This window comes from Hydractinia symbiolongicarpus, chromosome 15, assembly GCF_029227915.1.
Source record: "Hydractinia symbiolongicarpus strain clone_291-10 chromosome 15, HSymV2.1, whole genome shotgun sequence".
Lineage (NCBI taxonomy): Eukaryota > Metazoa > Cnidaria > Hydrozoa > Anthoathecata > Hydractiniidae > Hydractinia > Hydractinia symbiolongicarpus.
Genome location: NC_079889.1, coordinates 11,245,741 through 11,264,398, shown reverse-complemented (window position 1 = coordinate 11,264,398; position 18,658 = coordinate 11,245,741). Strand labels below are relative to the sequence as shown.

Here is an 18,658-nt window from a genome sequence, read left to right as displayed (position 1 = left end):
TTTCTTCTTGCTAAGGTTCTTTTTCGACAAAGCTAAGCACTGGCGGGTCATCAATGTTATATTTAGACCAAAATTGGGGAAAATCGTAAAACTGTTTCGGACACAAAGCATACAGAACGTGATAGTAATATTAAAAGTTTCGTTTCACTTTTAACAAAAATTGTTCATACCAAACATTATTTAATTTCCATACCTAGTACCTTTAAACTGGTCTAGGATTTAATATTCATCTGTTTACACTGCCATCCAATCTATAACTTCTCATTCTGCAAAAAATTGAATTGCATTCGCACAGGGGCGTATTTGGGATTTTTCCGCCTGGTGTAAAGATAGCCTAGAAGAGGCTATATCGTCCGTAAGGGTGATAAAGAACAAATGGGGGTTTGTAGAGCGTTGCGAAGCTTTCAACGGGTCGAGGGCGGCGCCCCGAAAGCCCCACCTTCTAATGCTCTCCAGTAGTCAAAACAGTCTAAATCAACTCTTAAACCTTGTTGTTTTTAATTTACTTAAGTTGTTGCTTTTATTGAAGTCGTCACGTTTATTTACTTTTCTTTGCCAGTACAACAAAAAAATTTGTTTCTTAACAATGTCGTTCTAATATTTATTTATTTTCACAGACAGCATACGCTGTGTGACTTAAGGGAAAATATTAACCCTTTTACCTTCTTCGCAAGGGTTGGGTGTGTCAAAAAAATAAGCCTATTTGATGAATTGTAAACTGTTTAGGCTATCTATTCTATTCTATTTATTAAGTTTCAGCTCGTAATAAAACTTTGATATACACGAGCATTTCTTCGCAAGGATTACGTGTGTCAAGTAAGTAGGCCAACGCAGGGATAAATGTCTATTTCATCAAGACTTGTGGAATCGTGTGTCTATGTAGATATATAAGTATAAGGGCTTTTGCCACCATTTTGTTCTTACCTTTTATCACGTGACTTTGTTCATGTATCGGCTGTTTTTGCCGCCATATTTTTGGAACTTTAGTAATAGATATAAAAGAGATAACACGTGCGTTTTATTTATCAGCTTGTGTTCAATTTTATGTTATACAGTCGTCAAAGTTACACAAGAATAGATAATACAAAAGGCACCGGAATTGACTTTTCTTAGCTGTTTCCTTCCCTCTTTAAGAATAGTTAACCAATGTAAATGTATTACACTAAGGGGTATGTAGTTGGCTCGTTTTTTAAAAGAAATTAAATTTGGAGGACTATCGAGCAGGAAAGACTTTTTCCAGGTCAAAAATTTCAACAAAAAACACACTGAAAAAAATGAGTCTGGCGATATGGTTTTGTTTATTTTAACATTGAATTTTTTTGGCTTTTGTATTTTTGAATTTTTTTTTTTGACCCACATTTCTTCTGCATCTTGCTTGTATCAACAATTACAGTTGTTGATGTCCACTTGATTTGAAAGCAATGAAACCATGAAATTTTCGTTCACGCGATCTCCAGTCCTTCGCTTGTTCCATCTATTAATTTGTTATAGATGTCTCCTTTGCTTGTAAAACAACACAGCCATGTTGATGCAAATGTAATTAGCAGAATAGTATGTACAAATGCGATTATCTCGTCTTCGAAAAAACATTTACGCTTCCACTTCGTGAAGCTAATTGGCTTCTGATTCCTACAAAGAAGTAGTTAAGCTATACAAAAAATGATTTTTTTTTCTGACGTAATAAAACCTTCAAACGAGCAAATAAACGTTTTCTTTCTCCCATCTTGCTGAACATGCGATCTCCGGTATTAACAGCAACAACATGTTAGAGGAGGCTGGTTGACATCGTGTATGTATCACGTTCAGTGCCGTGGACGTGGACGCACATGGAATATAAATCATGAACACAAGAGACAAAAAGTAGAGAGCGAAATCAATGAATTCATATTTCGTGCACTGTGTTATGAATTCTTTTTTTCTCCCATTATTATTACAGACTAGTCGTTAGCCCTTATGCTAAATTCACACTAAAAAAATTTTCTGCGTCGCGACGCGTTTTCGCCATATATATTAGCCGCTAAATGACGTATGCTCACTTTCGGTTTGCCGTATGATGACGCTGCGTCAAGTTTGGATCAAAACCAAACTTGACGCAGCGTTATGTGTAGCTGCATGCTGAAATTAGCATTTTTCATTGTTGAATTTTCGCGCCCGAAGGGATATGAAATTCTTTAAAACCGTCGTTTTTTTCTTTTGGAGCATTTTTTTAAAAAAAATCGACCCTGGGATTTCACGTTCCTCTGATTATTTGTTACCTAAATGTCATTTTAGGCCAAAATTGGTCCAAAAATTAAAACCACCTCATTTTCGACCAAATTTGGCACGGTTAACAAATAAAGTATGCTGAAAATGATGGCGATACAAAAGTTTGATTTTTTGTCACTTAAATGTTATTTTAGGATTAGGGTTAAAAATGCTGACTAAATGCTGTTTAAGACCATAAACGTTTCAATCGCAAGACTTACAACCATGAATGATAGGCTGTATTTTTTGTTAGCAATTTCTTTAAAAATGTGAGTTTATTATGACACGTTTCATTTTGCTTGCGTTTGTTGTTAATGTCACTTGTGTGCTTTATCTTCAGAGCTTCATGCACCAAACCTCTTCGAATGTTTGGCACGAATTAGCAGGTTGTCATCAAATATTTTGGTAGCAAGCGGAAATTCTTAGAGCCTCCAGGGCTTCTTGTTATTCTTGAATTGCCTGTTTCTTTCTATTGTATACAAATATAAAACTGCGTTTTCAGTGTGAATTTAGCTTCACTTGTTATTTTTAGCTTAGAAATTTTGCGTTGTTTAACATGGCACGCTTTTGGTCGACAATTATTATAGAGACTAATAGAAAATCCACAGAAATTTCCCTTCACAGAAAAATCGTTTAGATTATATTGGAATTTTAATGCTTAGTTTAATATGACACAGTTTACATATAGACAGCGGCTACCATTATGGAGACCAGCTGTAAGCCCATAAAAAATGGCCACCGGAATTCACACGTCAGTCTTCGTTTTTTTTGGATCCTCGTCCGCGAAAATGTGCTGTGATCGGACATAAGCTGTGCGCAACCGTTTTTAGCACACGCAACCTCGTTCCAAGGGCATTAACAGCTCAGGGGCCATAAGACCCTGGGGACGAGGTTGTAGCACACAAAGTACAGGCATTTTATTTTTTATATTGCTATTTTTCTGTAGGTTTTACCTTCTATTTCTGCATCTTCTTCAGTTAATTTTGGAAAAACATCTTTTAGAATTTCTTCTCCAGATCTTAAACTGAAAAGCAGAATTTGTTGTTAAGGTGTATCTAATATGAAATACACGCATAAGATAACAAATGTGCTCCGCTTTGATAAACAAAATAACCGTCTTCTCTTAGCATTTGAGGAGAGTGAATTGTCAAGATTTTCACGTTGTGAAAAAAGGGGCACTGAGAACGAGGTTGGTCAGTGAATTAAAGTTTAAAACATCCATACAAAAGCCAACCTCTTTCTCGTAGCATGTCTAATGTCACATTCAACTGTTTCTTCTAGCTGGTCCATAATCGAGTTATTTGAGTGAAATTTCGAGTTATTTCTTGTCTCATTATTATGTTTTTTTATTTCTAAAGAAATATCAAGAGGAAGTGATAAAAGTTTAAAGGCGTTCATCTCACCTGTGAAACTAACAACAACAACCCTCCGTACAATCCCTACACAGGGATGGTATTTTTGGTTATCTCCGCCGATAGATGGGTATGCGGTGTAACTTTATACTAAATCGAAAACAATAGAATGCGCATAGGCATATGGAGGACAAAAAATACAAACAACAGATCACATATTAAGTAAAAAATGGCTGACGCTAAAGTTGGTAATGTTTGATCTTAAACAGAGATGACAATAGTTGAGAAAAAACAACTCCGATGAATTTTTAATCTTGTAACTCGTAAAAATTGATAAAGTAACGTAAATTAAATAGTCAATTTGGTCTATGCAACCTAACTTTCTATTGCCTTGAACAATGGGCCTTTTGGTGTTAGGATGGACGCTTTGGCGTTAGGATGGGCGCTTTGGCGTTACGCATATATGAAACGTTTTTTAAACATTCCTAACTCATCTATAGGGTTTTAGCACTGACTCTTTTGGGCGTAACAACCTCGTAACCAGGCTGAGGCCGTTTGTATACTCGATGGTATAAGTGATAACCGCTATAATGAAAAAACCTCATTTTCATGTCACTCTTTTGTCAGGACAAAAACATACCGACCTTCAATATCAAGACTATTTTCGTGATAAAGAAAATTTTTTTGATAATCTGGCTGCTTGAGTTTTTCCAATTCCAACATTCCTTGTCGAAAATCACGATTTGTGTTTGCAACGGCGCGTACCATGTTCAGAACTATTTCTTTTTCTAAAAGAAAGTTGGTATGACTGTTGCTATGGGTAGTAACGTTTGCAGCCGGCAGCAAAAGATAAAGAAAATCAAAATGCGCGTTTCAACCCATTTTAGTAAAAATGCTTTTATTCTCTGATATATCTGACACAATTTCTATATGTGTTGTTTTGATTAACATCCGCCATCTATGATTGTACGAAATAAAAAATACGATACAATTTTATCGCTTTTGTTATTAACTCCCGCAGAGAAAAACGCGCGCATCTGCGGCGTCGGGTATCCAGGCTTGCAAACACTAATTTTTTGAAAAGTATCGATTGCGTAATAAATATTTTGAAGAGAAGAACTCAGGTTTTATCTTAAGCAGCTCTCGGGATGAAAATCTGAAAAAAACACTTTGTTTTGAAATAAGAAATACCTCTTCCTGGTGCCTGTAGAAGCCAACTTCCGATATCATCGATCGAATCTGTTTGTAAAACTTGAGACAAAATATAAAAAACCTAGAAATATAAGAAAAATGAAAAAAAAGAACGGAGGGACAAGCAAGAACAAGGAATGAATAAAGCAAACATAAATAAATAAATAAATAAATAAATAAATAAATAAATAAATAAATAAATAAATAAATAAATAAATAAATAAATAAATAAATAAATAAATAAATAAATAAATAAATAAATAAATAAATAAATAAATAAATAAATAAATAAATAAATAAATAAATAAATAAATAAATAAATAAATAAATAAATAAATAAATAAATAAATAAATAAATAAATAAATAAATAAATAAATAAATAAATAAATAAAAAAATAAATAAATAAATAAATAAATAAATAAATAAATAAATAAATAAATAAATAAATAAATAAATAAATAAATAAATAAATAAATAAACATATAAATAAATTTTTAGTCCTTACATACGCAGGGTTGTCTTCAAACGAAATATTCTGAATGTTAAAGAAACCATTTTTGATGTTGTTTTGATTGACATCCGCCCTCTTTAATTGTTCACACGATTGGCGTACAAAATCCTCTTCGATTCTTCGTAAGTGTGACCGATTTTGTGAACGATGATTCGACGCTCGTGAGGACTGCCGACTCATAACACCTCTCTGTGGGGAGGTTTCACCCACAGGAGGAGGGAGAGTTACTTGTAAACGAGGCATCGGAGTGGTTGTAGAGATACGCATTTCGCGTTCTTCATTTATCGATTGTAGCCGCAATGGAAGCGATTTTGTTCGAGTTGGTTTCTCCTCAACTTTTTCGGTGAACTCTTTTAAAAGTTTTACCCAGGATGGCTCTAAATTTACTTAATGCAAAAAACAATATGCAATTTTTAAAGTATAATTTAAGATGTAGTAAACACAAATCAAAGGTACGTACCTATACCAACTCCAGGAATGAATTTCTCTTTTTTTTTCTCACCAGGATAAGAAAAAAGGAAGTTAGTTTTCAATTGCTGTTTTTTCGGTACATTTTCGTTGTATCCGGCGTCCAGCACTGTACAAACTGGAACATTGAGAAAACCTTTGATGTGCCTCACTTTTGTCGGATGAGGCGCGTTTCGGATAAAAAAAGGATTTTTACTTTGTCTTTCTGGAAAACTCTGCCCGGTGTTTGGACGACTACTATCTTTATCCCATGCGTTGTTTAGCGGCATGGAACGTTGAGATCCCGGGCGTTGTTGACACAGTGAGCTTTTTCCAAACAAAGAACGTTGTTGAGCCACTGGGCGTTGTTCAAACACTAGTAGTGGTTGGCGTGGGCGTTTGGATTTAAATGATGCGGAGGGCGGTTGGGACAACTGTGAGATGATTCTCTGTACAGAAAAAGTATTTCATGATTTTTGCACTTACATTTGAATTGAATTTTTTGCAAACATAGATCACAGAGGCAAATATTTTTAACTGCTGTAATAAAAATTTTTACAAAAGAGAATATTCTTTTAATTTTATATTAGAAAGAAATATTTCATCAAGACTCATTCTGGATGAAAACATGACCAAGGCTGGACATAAAAATTCTAGATATATCTATATGTTCGAGTCTGTAAATTACATACATGCCAGAAAAAATTGCCATTTTTGTTTTTCGCCGCCTCCATCTCGACTTTCGTGTAAGTCACTAAAGTCAAAAACCAATAGCCGTTCCGTAGCCCCTTTAACGCCAAGAATAGGCGTCACATTCATGCTAAATATAGCCGTCATTTAAATACCAAAAATCGCTGCCACATAAATGCGACAGATACAACAACCGTCGCTTAAGCCGAAAATTAGCATTCGCATTTTGATAGTGCATGCATGCAGTTTCTGTTAACAAAAAAGCCTTATAAAAACCTAAGCATTGTAATTTTTTTAACGTAGTCAGTATTCAGGTTATCTTGACGAATAAAAATAACGAAAAATTTCTAAAATGAAGTGTGTTCTGTGAATTCTCGTAAGCAGAGCTCCTTATAGTCGGTTTACATTAAAACTTGTAATCGTTGTGCAAGACTTGTTGTGCAACATCTCCTGCGTCGCTTTTATTGTGCAACATCTCCTGCGCCGCTTTGTTGTGCAACATCTCCTGCGTCGTTTTGTTGTGCAACATCTCCTGCGTCGCTTTGTTGTGCAACATGTTTTACCAATAAAGTGGTAACAGAGAATGTTGTGTGTCAGTTATACCGATCTAACATATGGGTGGATGAAACTTTAATCCAAAACTAAAGTCTATTAAAATTTGAATATTTACAATACCTTCTCCACCATCTTGAATTTTTAAATTGATTGCTGCTTTCTTGTTGTTACAAAGTTACATCACTCGTGAAGTAAATTAGTATGCAAATAAAAGAGAAGTAAATATAAACCATAAAAAAGTTTGTTGTTACTTATTCTACCATCTTGCTGTTTTTATATGTTTAATACTGTTGCCATGGTAAAGCTTTTAATTTATGTAAATATGCGTAGTTATATTGATGGGTTTTTGTTTTTTCTCATCATAGCGATGCGCTAAATATTAAAATCCCTTAAGAAGGACATCTTTATAATTGATACAAAAGAAATTAAAGACCTAGTCAGACAAGTTTTATGCTAGGCTTTTGTGAAGAGGTTTTTCAACCATTATTTTTTTGTAAATGCTCTATTGGGAAGTAAAATCGAAAACTCATAGCTCATAGTCCATAAGCCCGTGGAATCATTCATGGTTTTACCAATCATACATATTTTCGACCGGAAGTTACATTCCTTCAATAAGTTTGAACAATGCACAATAGTACTCACTACAAAGCCCTACCTTTCAAACCTACCTTTCAACTAAACCTACCAGATACATTGCCGTCTCACCATAAAAACACCGGACATATTACTGTCTTACCGGGCACATGACTCATCATCAAATTTACTGGACATATAAGTTACAATATAACCATCCACATGTTTCACAAAAAATACTGCTGAAATACAAAAAAATACAGGCTGAAATCTATATTCCTATATTCTTGCTGTTATAGTTGTCATTCCAACCTTTTAATTTTCAGCAGCTTGTTATTTCGTGTGCGCGGGAACTATCTCTCAATAGATATAAGTATGAACAGAGAATCGGTAGATTTGATCGTAGTCAGTGCGACCACAGACTGTAATTACCGCAGTATTTTGAAATCAAAGTTTTTCTTATATCGCATATTGCTCTTTAGCCCGCAAAAAAGAATACATGGATTTGCCAATCGCAGCTACCATTTTTACTTACAGACAACTTTGGACCCAGTCCCACAGGCACGAAAACTAAAACAGCTTTTGCAACATATACGCATATTTATAAACAACATTTTTAAAACAACACGAAGTTCAAAATCTTGAAACAGAGAACTTCAATCTTGGTCAAAAATGTTGAAACAAGACAACAAACTTCGAAGTTTGCCACCACAAGTAATTGCGTAGGTTCATTCTATATTAGATTCACACACTATGAACTTGTCAAGTCTATCCTACGTGTGGGCAAAAGTAGCAAAACTGATGATTGCAGAGCATTGACCATTTGACGCTTGTGTCAATATTTGAGAAATGGAGAATAAACAGCATTTATCTCAATTTTTTTGGCCACGATTGTAGAAGCCATCCTTAGTTTAGTAAAAAGAAAGATGCAAAAAACATAAAAATTAGTTGCTTCCACGTTTGCTCTGCTAAATCTATATCAGTTTCATAAAAAGAAAACACGTGACTTGATTGATTCATTCGCCTAACAGAGGAAGAAAAGACGTGCCTTTTGTAGCCTACAAGCACAACAGTACAAAATCCGACTTAGTTACCAGTTCCCTGCTATTTTAAAAAATGAATTTTTAACATAACGTATTTACACAATAAACACACATAACTCCGTTACCAGTTCCTTTTTATAAAAAGGAGTCTGGTAAAAACACCATAGCCTATATACAAATCTAGGATCAAAGATCCAAATTTATATGAGAAGTCCTAGTATTACAATCAATTACCATTACAGTCTGGTGACGAGGTTGCAAATAAAAATGTTAAAAAACACAAAACGAAATACTTGCTACTTAACGCTGTGAAGAATTTAAGATAACACTGTACAGGGAGATTCAACTTTGCATAGATACTACTCATCCTAGTGTTTGGATGATTCAGTACAGGACAAGACTACACACGAACGTCTACTCTGTATAGATACATTTTACGCAGAAAACTTATCATTGCTTCGAAAAAACGTTTATAAAAAAAGCTAAAAATTCTATCATTAAAAAAAATACTGTATGTATAATGGAGATATTTTATCTCAATCATCAAAAAGAAGTCTCTTTTACCCAGCTTATGAAACTATTTGTCTCGATGGTTTGTGGGTCGGCTGGGTTGATGAAATTTTTACACCATTGACTAAAGTGCTACTATATACACGAAACATATGAAATTTTAATTTCAACAATTAATTAGAATCTATTGACAGAAGAAAAAAGAAACTGAAAACATAAAAATCAGTATGTTGTTTCTGCGCATGCGCGCAGCATATAAAATATTTGCAACACAAACATTTACGTGAAAAAACAACATAACTATTCTGATATAAAAAAAAACTATAAAAAATTGCTAGATAAATAAATTCAGTATAAAAGTATGCTATTGCCATGGTTACTCGTATTCACCCAATGGGACAACAGAATGTCTTTCAGTAGATGAGGCGGAGTTCGTGCTTAGTAATCTTTTGAATTCAGTGGAATGTCTATACGTAGGATTGTCCGCGCTGAAATATTTACGATTCGCCTCCCTCCTTAAAGTCTCATTCGGGTCTAACTCCACAGTTGGCGCCATGTTAGCTGTTTTAGGCGGTTCTTTTTCTTCTCTAAAATAGAAATATCCTCAAAAGCTATTTACACCTATACAGAAAAACATATCAGATGGAGTGTGAAATTAATAAGCGAAATCTACATCACAAGAAACAAATATTTCGAACGTGATGACATTATATTATGACAGTAACGTGATATTTAATAGAATTGATCTAAACGCTCCATCGCAGTGGAACTTTAAAAAATATTCAAACTACAACAAAGTTGATTAATGCAAATCGGGAGGAGAGACAATTCTCATCTCTCACGAAAAATATAGTTAAGAGTGCTGATGTTTTTATCACATTAACTTATTTCTGCGTTTTATTATTACTGCGCTACTTTCTCGATTATCCGTACTTTTCTCGATTATCCGTATTTTATTCAATTATCCGTACTTTTCTCGACTATCCGTACTTTATTCAATTATCCGTACTTTTCTCGATTATCCATACTTTTCTTGATTATCCGTACTTTTCCAACTACTACGCTACTTTCTCGATTATGCATATCATTGGAACTTTGTCACGTGCCTTGTATTATAAAATGGGTATATTAATATTTTTATTTATCCTAAACCCGGTCCCCAAGAAATAGTGAAGAAAATTTCTCAATTTGCAAAAAACTTTTGAATTTTTCCGAATTAATTTTCTTTTCCAATTGGACTTACTCGAGGATGATGCCTATTTGATGAAAATTAACCTTAGAGTAAGGCTTATCCGAAGGAGGGTGGGTAAACAAGTATTTTCTGTTATGATAGTTTAAAGACGGGTTTTATTCTAACTGGTATACAGGCAGGATTTGAATAATCAAGAAAGTAATCATGTGCAGATTTGGATAATAATCGAGCAAAAATTTAATCAGATTTATAATAAATTTAACCAAGCGTTTTAAGTTATTTAAAGATATTAAAACACAAAGCACACAAACAAGTGCGAGGAAGAGTGTAATGACAGTGCTCACACGTAGGTGCTCCTTTTTGTGCTTCAAATCAATGTTACTTACATTTACATATTTTTTCTTTACACAAAGTTTGGTTGATTCTGCTCTTTAGAATTAGAATTTAAACATGCATACCTACATACAAGGTTAGCGAGACAAAATTAGTAGTTTAGAACAATATTTTTAAGTCACAACTCCAATACATCCTTTTATTAATTCCTTCATTATGGCGATTTTTAACAGTAAACCAAATAAAGCAGATAGCAAAATTTTATACTTAAATTTTTTATTAGTTTCTTTAACAATATAAAATAAAAATTAGTAAGTATAAAGATTTTTCTGCCAAAAATGAAGCAAACCTGTTTTTAATTCTTTGCAGAACCAGTATTAATCCTACTCCAGTTAAAAGTCCAAAAATTAATCCCAAGATGAGACATATTGCAGTTATTGTTGTGAAAGTTGTTTCTAGAGAAAAAAAAGAACATTTAATTTTGACTTTTAGAGAAATTTGAACATCTTCCTACCGATTTTTAGGGGCTTCAAATATGTCCGAAAGTTGGTTTACTTTTTTTATACAAACGATTGTTCTTGTTTCTTTTATAGCCTATTTTAACAAAGCTTGACATTTCCCACAAAGACCAAAATAAAATTTGAGGAGGTTACCAACGCTTAAATAATTTCCTAGATCTGCCCCGCCCAACCACAGCTGGCACAATATAGTAAAAGTTGTTTTTACATATTCAAACCGCCTTCTCCAACTATTAACAAGTAACAGTAAGATTAAACTCTGTTAACCCAGAAAGCGTTAGAAAACATACCACCACATTGTTTGTCTGATTGAGACGGAAGTGCAACTATTTTCTTTTTTGTCGTCTTCATAGTTGACGTCGTCGACGACGTTGTTGTTGTTGTTGTTGTTGTTGACGTTGTTGATGTGACTGTGAAAGCTTTTTTAGGATTTCTACATGCCGGTCTTTTATGACAGTTCGAACCAACCTCTAAAATAATATTAATTTTCTTTTAAAATAATCAAATTCAACAGGTTTGCGGATGAAAGGGTGTTCCAAGCACTAAAAATTTCTCATCAATTCCCCTATTATCTTCATGTTACGAAAGCTGTTCTGCCTTACCTGTAACAACCATTGATGTGCCTTTTAAAAGTGGTGTAGTCTACGAAATTTGTTGTCCGCGATATAATTCGCACTATGTCGGTCAATCAAGTCGGCATGTAATCACCCGTATAAAGGAACATTCAAGAGTTTCAAGTTCGGTGCCCAATAAATTATGCCAGATTCCTCATAACTTGAGATATTGAAAATGGCCTCAAAATAAAAAAGGACTGACCTTAAGTAGCCCGAGAATGGCTTTTTCGAACATAATAGCTGATTGATTTATGCTGATTGAGTTTATTTTTGCACTTGAATATCTTGATGTTTATTTTTACCATTACTTATTGTAAATCATCACCTTATGACCAACACTGTTTGTTTGTAATTGAACAAATGATCGAAAAGATAAGGTTTGTTTAAACAAGGTTTGTATGTTTTTATATACTTTAAGCTCTATATTTATATATTTTGTTACTTATTGTACTTTTTAATGCTGGAAAAGGCCTGAACAGAGCTGGAACCGGTGAGAAATTTTGTTACTATTAGAAACGCCCAATTGGCTTAGCCACTTTATTGTGGTTCCTGTGTACTTAATGCATATATTAGGTATACACCAGCATTTCCTATCCAATTTTCCTCACATAGCATGGGTTGATCTGTAGTTGTGGTATGGACACTGGCTAAACATGCTCGCGCTCTGGACCGAACCACGGACCTTGTGATTACGAAGCAAACGCCATAATCACAAGGCAACGCACCACAAAGATTCAAAATGTCCAAGTGTACTTTGCTTTACCTTTCCTTATTTTTTATATTGAAAGAGAACTACTTTGTTCATCACTAACATACTGCCTGGCAATGAGCGGGATTCGATCCGCGGTCCCGAGAACTGGAAGCCGCAAACGAACCCTCTACACTACGTGTGGCAATATGTTAGTGATGAACTCAGATAGTTTATCCGGATGGTGTGTATACATAGGTGAATATTTATCATTTTATTTATTATATTTTAGTTATCAGAGCAAAAAGAATGAGTAACAACTGTCTTTTCAGTTTGTTTGACCATCTTCTGTCATCTCTTGTTAAATATCCCTTAAACGATTGCATACTTTCACTATGACTTTTAAGTATGTGATATGATGTGAAATGACGGAGCATTCAACTGATATTCAAAGGGTTTGTAGGTAACGTTTGTATATATCCAGTGTTGCCAGCTATTTGGCCATCTACTGACTGGCAATTGGCTTGTGTTGCAGGCAAAAAAGTTAAATCAATAAGTATTTCTATAGCAGGTGATGTAAGTGCGATCAATAAGAAAAATATTGGCATATGACCACAAATTTAAGTTCTGTTGCCACAAGTATTAATTAGGTTGTTTTTATACTAGATTCACACAATTTGAACATTTACGGCAGACTTAAAACTTAGTATCTTAGGTTACGTTAGAAATTATTGTGCAAGAAAAAAAACTTAAAATTAGCAATTTAATTTGTCAATTTCCAAGAAAAAGAGGAGCAAAATCTGTCAATGCATTGATATATGAGAATTACCAGGGGAATCCCCTGAATTATTTCCACTGAAAGAAATTTTTAAAGGAATACATTTTAATGACCAAAATGAAAAAATTGATTAAGCCAAAAATGATCCATGAATTTCCTGAAAAAATTCATGGATCATTGCTTCAATTCACAATTTTAAATTCTGCAATTTTGTTTTGCGCAAACTTTTATTTCCCTTTTGGTTAAATCCAAAATATTAAGCTGTGCTGATTGTTGCTGACATCAGCATGACCTATAACTTGAATTCATACATAATCTTAGCATGTTAGAAAGTGCAAGCAGCGCATTCAAAATGCTGCTTAGCATACCTATGTCTATAATAGAAGTATTACATTTGCTTCCCGGTTGTGCAGTATTGGTGGGTTGATGCTCTTTGCCGTTTTAAAACATGTCAAAAAATTTTTGTCAAATATTTTGTCACTGATTGTAGTTTTTTATTATCATTATTTGGAAACAAAGAAAAACTAAACACTAGGATGCAGCCTCTGTAAAACTCCCTGCTTATTTGTTTAACAATACGAACAAAGAACTTACCACAGACTGTAAGTGCAATTCGCATATTATTGGTTTCACAACGACCACCTTTTAGGTTATTTATTCCACTTACTGTTCCATTAGATGTTGCTAAAATAAATGTTATTCAATCTAATAAATATGCACATTCACTATACTTTTTTCAAAAATGGCAGCTCAGTTGCGAATCAAAACAGACCAACCATTTTTTAGGTTATGTATAGGAAATTTACGAGGTGTGGCTTCCCTGTATTGTATGGTAAAAAGGATGTATACAATGACCCAAATGACAGACTGTATGTTTCTGATCAAAAATCTGTACTAGTTCCACCATAAGGAAACTAATTTTGCTGAAAGGTTTACTTGCTAACTCTGTATTTTTGTGTGAAAAAAATTAAGGACACTTAGCAGACGAAAAATATATTCCCATTAATTCAACAAAAAATTAAACATTTCTCAGGACAAGAACTTACCAACAAGAAAATATGTTTTATTGACACCAAACGAGTGACTGCCTGACGTAATATCTGAGATATACCAGGTCTTGAAAATTATATTATTGGGATTCAGCGGAGAATTACAATTAAGTATGCGATTTTCTTTACTTTTATTAATATCACAGTTTTTAAATTCTTCTTCTTCGACAAGATACATGCTCTCATATAAATCACTCTTGCTGACTTCAGATTTTTCGCCTGTGAATCTTATTACACTGGATGGACATAAAAAGTTCATTTGAGAACCACTATCAATAAATATATTTGTGTACTCATCATCACAATCTTGCAAGTTGAATCTATGAAATTAGAAATAGGATTTATGTAATTATGTTAAATGAAAGAAGTAGAGTAGGTTACAGGGAGAAAATTTAAAATGTAGGAATTGATCAAATATCCCTACTTTTAATGAATTCTTTTTTACTTAACCCCTAAAATTCTTTCTACAAAAAAGGATTTAAGAATAAATTTTTGATATTATTGAAGATATTATTTCGGTTTGTCTGTGCAGTATTTATATTACTGTGGAAAGTTTATCATTTCTTGAACATGATAGTTTAGTAGCCTACGTTTCGGGAGATCCTTCTCCCATCATCATGGGACTGCATAACAGTTCCTAATTTTTTAACTGAACTTATTGAACTAAGTATTTTTGTCTCAATGCTGTTTACCCTGTTTTACAAAATATTTTCCCTTGATTATATAGTACTAGTTAAAAAACAAGTTGAAAAAATATCAGGTTTTTTATTATGCCATTAATCAGTCTGCTCTGAAACGGGTGGGTCGACCCAGCTTTAGGATGGTGGCAGGTGGTGCCTAGTTACTTCCGCGGTGAAGAATAAATGACATCATCACCCCATTTCCTAGTTACTACATGTCCACTTTCTGTTTTAAAATGAGAAGATGAATAAATTAGTTATCTGAATTCATGACAACTTATAGTCTTTGCCTATTACAATGTTGTTGTTGTTGTTAAGGTTTAAAAAAAGACATATGACAGAGACCTTTTTCATAAACAAAACAAATTAATACTTTTATATCTAAAAAGTAACTTTTAAAGAAAAATTTGTTTGCTTATGTCATTGGAGTTCATGGCTTGCAGTACTGTTTTTGTTGAACACAGTATGTTGTGTCCACCAGATGGTAGTTTTGGACACTAAATTTAAAATTTTACTGTTGTTCTTTTCAACTTTCAAGTTTTACTTTTGTTTATAAGGTCCTGGGAATAAATTTGCAGGTTTTCTTTCTAAGGAATTGGTTATCCAACCAACAGACAGAAGGTTTTTGCAAATGAGATTTCTACTTCTACTTCTGAATAACTTCTTGTTTTCAACTTTCACCTTTTAGAAATGTTCCATTTTAATAATGAATGAATTAAAAAATCATGTAATATATACCACTGAATTAAAATATTTTCTGCACAGATCACAAATTTTATCATTTAAAACTGACATTTAAATTTTCATGATCAAAATATGTTGTGGCGTGTTATATTGTGGAAACATTTAAAACATGATTGGGTTAAACTTGTTTAGTGTTAAAAAAATGTCAAACTTTATGTTAAAAAGAATGTATATACATCATTTTTGGTTTAACATTCCTTTTCTATGTTAGCATAATATAGCTTTCAACACTGATACACCTTAGCACTTTGTTCCTGCTAAAGAAATGCCAGAAAAAAGTGTACATTAGAGAACATGATTTATTTATAATAATTATCTTATATTTCGTTGTGCAATACTATTTACTGGTTCTAAACATAAATCAATTCACTTAATTTGATCGAGAGAAAAAAATAATAATGCTGACTTAGGAAAAACTAAATAATACAAGTTTGATCTCTATGGCAACACAAAAAAATTATATGTCTAATTACAAAAGGGAATGAAAATTAAAAAGTTAATTGAGTTTTGACGTCCTACATTCCACACAACTCTATATTAAAAATAACTTGCATTCTGTAAAAATTAAAATTATCCCAATGGAATTTTACAATAAAGTAAATTCCTTTTTGAGAATTAAAACAGTATATGACCATAACATTGTAAGATCCCAACCCCCTGAACATTTGGCAACAATAACAAATAATTTATGGTGCCGGATGAATGATTGACCTTTTTTAATAAGATGAAATTTTAATGGGATAGCTAAAGGTTTGTTATTAAAAAATTTGCTAGCTAGTTTTTACAAAGTCTTCTCAACATTTCAGAATTATGTTCCCTTCCCTTTCCTTGAATAAAACGCAAGTAGCTGTCGTGGAAAACACCAATGACACAATTTTGTTTGACAAATGTAAAATGTTCATATTGTTAAAAAAAATTAAAAAATCCCAACACAGAGAAGGAGAGTTGCCATCTAAAGTGAAGAAATTTATAACTGTGTGAAATTAAAATAGTGTTAAGTAGCACAGTCATTATTAAAATCAGTTTCTGTAAGACAACAGATCTCTTAACATGTTTCACACCATGCTTTAAACAAAGATAACCTGTGTTATTTGATCTTCATATAAAATCAAATAAAAACAATGCTCACAAAAGCATTTGACTTATTACATAAAGTAAAGAGAATCCTTATTGCTAGTTTAAAAAAGGTTTCAGTGAATGGTTTATAGTTAACCCTGAATAATTGACATTGACATTGTGGTAAAAACAAAGGGATTGTCAAAAGTATTCTGGATATAGAATAATCATAATGTAAAATATTGAAAAACAAAACAATGATTGTTATAGCTGCAAACACAAATAAAACTGTCACAAAGCAAACAATGCAATGATAAATATTATTATCCTTTATTAAGTTGCATCCTTTAAATCAGCTTGTGAATATATATAACACGCTTAGAAGTGCTTGTGAGTCCATCCTGAATCTAAGATTTCATAAATATTATGAAACCGCATCTTACTTGAAATACAGAAATGTGATATATGAAGTCTTCTTAAACTAAAAAAATCTTGCACATCCTATAAAATTCTCTTTAAAAAAAATATTGAAAGACATGGGGACAGACAAGGTAAAAAAATCAACTTTTCAAAGTGAAAATTTCTGTATTTTATTTGAGAGAAACAAGGACTTTTCACAATCAAACTCTTATAATAGAAGCCTTTGTGGAAGAGAAAAACATAATAATGACACAATTACCAAAAGGGATACAATAAATTACTAATATATATAATATTTAAGTTAGAAAAAAAAGAATGACTCTGAAATCAAGATTTAAGTTCATGAATTCAATCACCTCATATTGCTTTCCTAAAAGAGCACTACATTTACATTACAATATTGCATATGAGCAAAAAAACTCTTGTTGTTTTTTCATGCTAGTTGCTGAACGAAAATGTTTTTTGACTTCAGACACTAGCTACCTCTCTGACAGAAAATTTCTGTGTTTTACAAGAAAATCTCCAATTTTGGAGATGATCTCCTAAAACAGATATATCCAACCTCCTAAATAAGGTCTGTACTGCACTTACAGCTAGAAAGGGCCACTTTTAATTAAAAAGAAGACATATACATCATAAAATAACAAGAAAATATAATACTTACAGTGGATTTCGAATATCCCAGTAAAATGTAGGCAATAGTAAACATTCTGCCATGTAAATGAAGGTGTAAAATATTAAAATCTTTTGACTGAACATTCTTAGCTACAGTTTTGTTTTTTGAAAGTTTTATTTTGTTAAATATTTTTCTAAAACGATAAATATAATGCATATAATATTATGTTAGTCATAGTATCATATAGCCGTGTAGCTGTCATTTAAAATTTATATAGTGGGAGGAAAAGCACAGCATATATACATGCCACACATAATTCACACAAACTTCAACAAAATATATTATTTATGCATAGCTATAAACTTTAAAAATGTTAAGCAAGATGAAACAAGAAATTTATTTGACCTCTTGATGATTCATGTATACACACAAACCTTATATATAAATATATATATATATATAGAACTTCAAATATACATAGATGGCTCAAATGCAAATGAAATACAAATAGATGCTTCTCCATTATAAACGAACTTTCCGTCTGTCTGTAGGTAAAAATAACAACTATAGCTAGCTAGCTTCTTAGGTAAAGAAGGGTCACTATTAAACCCCATTAGAAATCTGTGGTAATATAACTGAACCCTTCACTCGTAATAAAAAGCACTAAAATTCCATTAAGATATTATTTTCGTTTATACAACGGTCAAATCAATTTTCAACTATCACACTTCACACCAAAACCAATTTCACAATCTTTGGAAAGACAACACACTTCTTACCGTCCCACTGTAGTAAAAAAACATCAATGGATTATCACGGTTTATTCGGAAAGCATAAATTACATAACATCGT

At 32.7% G+C, this 18,658-nt stretch overlaps 2 protein-coding genes across 3 annotated transcripts; both read right to left on the bottom strand.

Moving 5' to 3' along the window:
- Nucleotides 1–1,016: 1,016 nt before the first annotated feature.
- Nucleotides 1,017–8,517, bottom strand: LOC130628835 (uncharacterized). Its single transcript, XM_057441859.1, has 8 exons — nucleotides 7,113–8,517; nucleotides 5,761–6,196; nucleotides 5,295–5,686; nucleotides 4,788–4,869; nucleotides 4,241–4,384; nucleotides 3,479–3,596; nucleotides 3,198–3,268; nucleotides 1,017–1,629 (listed from the first exon to the last, which is right to left on the bottom strand). The coding sequence occupies exons 1-8, from the start codon at nucleotides 7,122–7,124 to the stop codon at nucleotides 1,568–1,570; spliced, it is 1,317 nt and encodes a 438-aa protein (XP_057297842.1). The 5' UTR covers nucleotides 7,125–8,517; the 3' UTR covers nucleotides 1,017–1,567.
- A 134-nt stretch (nucleotides 8,518–8,651) lies between these two features.
- LOC130628836 (ephrin-B2a-like) lies at nucleotides 8,652–18,024 on the bottom strand. 2 transcript variants are annotated; one of them, XM_057441860.1, is made up of 6 exons: nucleotides 17,855–18,023; nucleotides 14,288–14,610; nucleotides 13,836–13,925; nucleotides 11,452–11,631; nucleotides 10,993–11,098; nucleotides 8,652–9,705 (listed from the first exon to the last, which is right to left on the bottom strand). In XM_057441860.1, the coding sequence occupies exons 1-6, from the start codon at nucleotides 17,947–17,949 to the stop codon at nucleotides 9,495–9,497; spliced, it is 1,005 nt and encodes a 334-aa protein (XP_057297843.1). In that variant the 5' UTR covers nucleotides 17,950–18,023; the 3' UTR covers nucleotides 8,652–9,494. The 2 variants fall into 2 exon arrangements, with proteins under 2 accessions (XP_057297843.1, XP_057297844.1); XM_057441861.1 differs by lacking the exon at nucleotides 8,652–9,705 and adding an exon at nucleotides 10,689–10,768 and having other exon boundaries at nucleotides 17,855–18,024.
- Between the last annotated feature and the right edge of the window lie 634 nt (nucleotides 18,025–18,658).

What these genes read in the sequence shown, in the direction of transcription:
- LOC130628836 (XM_057441860.1), bottom strand. Translation starts at nt 17,949, where the DNA reads ATGTTCAGTCAAAAGATTTTAATATTTTACACCTTCATTTACATGGCA. An exon ending in TGGGATATTCGAAATCCACT is followed by an intron (nt 14,611 to 17,854) that starts GTAAGTATTATA and finishes CTAATTTCATAG; the next exon opens with ATTCAACTTGCAAGATTGTG. An exon ending in AATTGCACTTACAGTCTGTG is followed by an intron (nt 11,632 to 13,835) that starts GTAAGTTCTTTG and finishes ATATTATTTTAG; the next exon opens with AGGTTGGTTCGAACTGTCAT.
- LOC130628835 (XM_057441859.1), bottom strand. An exon ending in AAATAGTCTTGATATTGAAG is followed by an intron (nt 3,597 to 4,240) that starts GTCGGTATGTTT and finishes ATATTTCTTTAG; the next exon opens with AAATAAAAAAACATAATAAT. An exon ending in AGAAGATGCAGAAATAGAAG is followed by an intron (nt 1,630 to 3,197) that starts GTAAAACCTACA and finishes ACTTCTTTGTAG; the next exon opens with GAATCAGAAGCCAATTAGCT.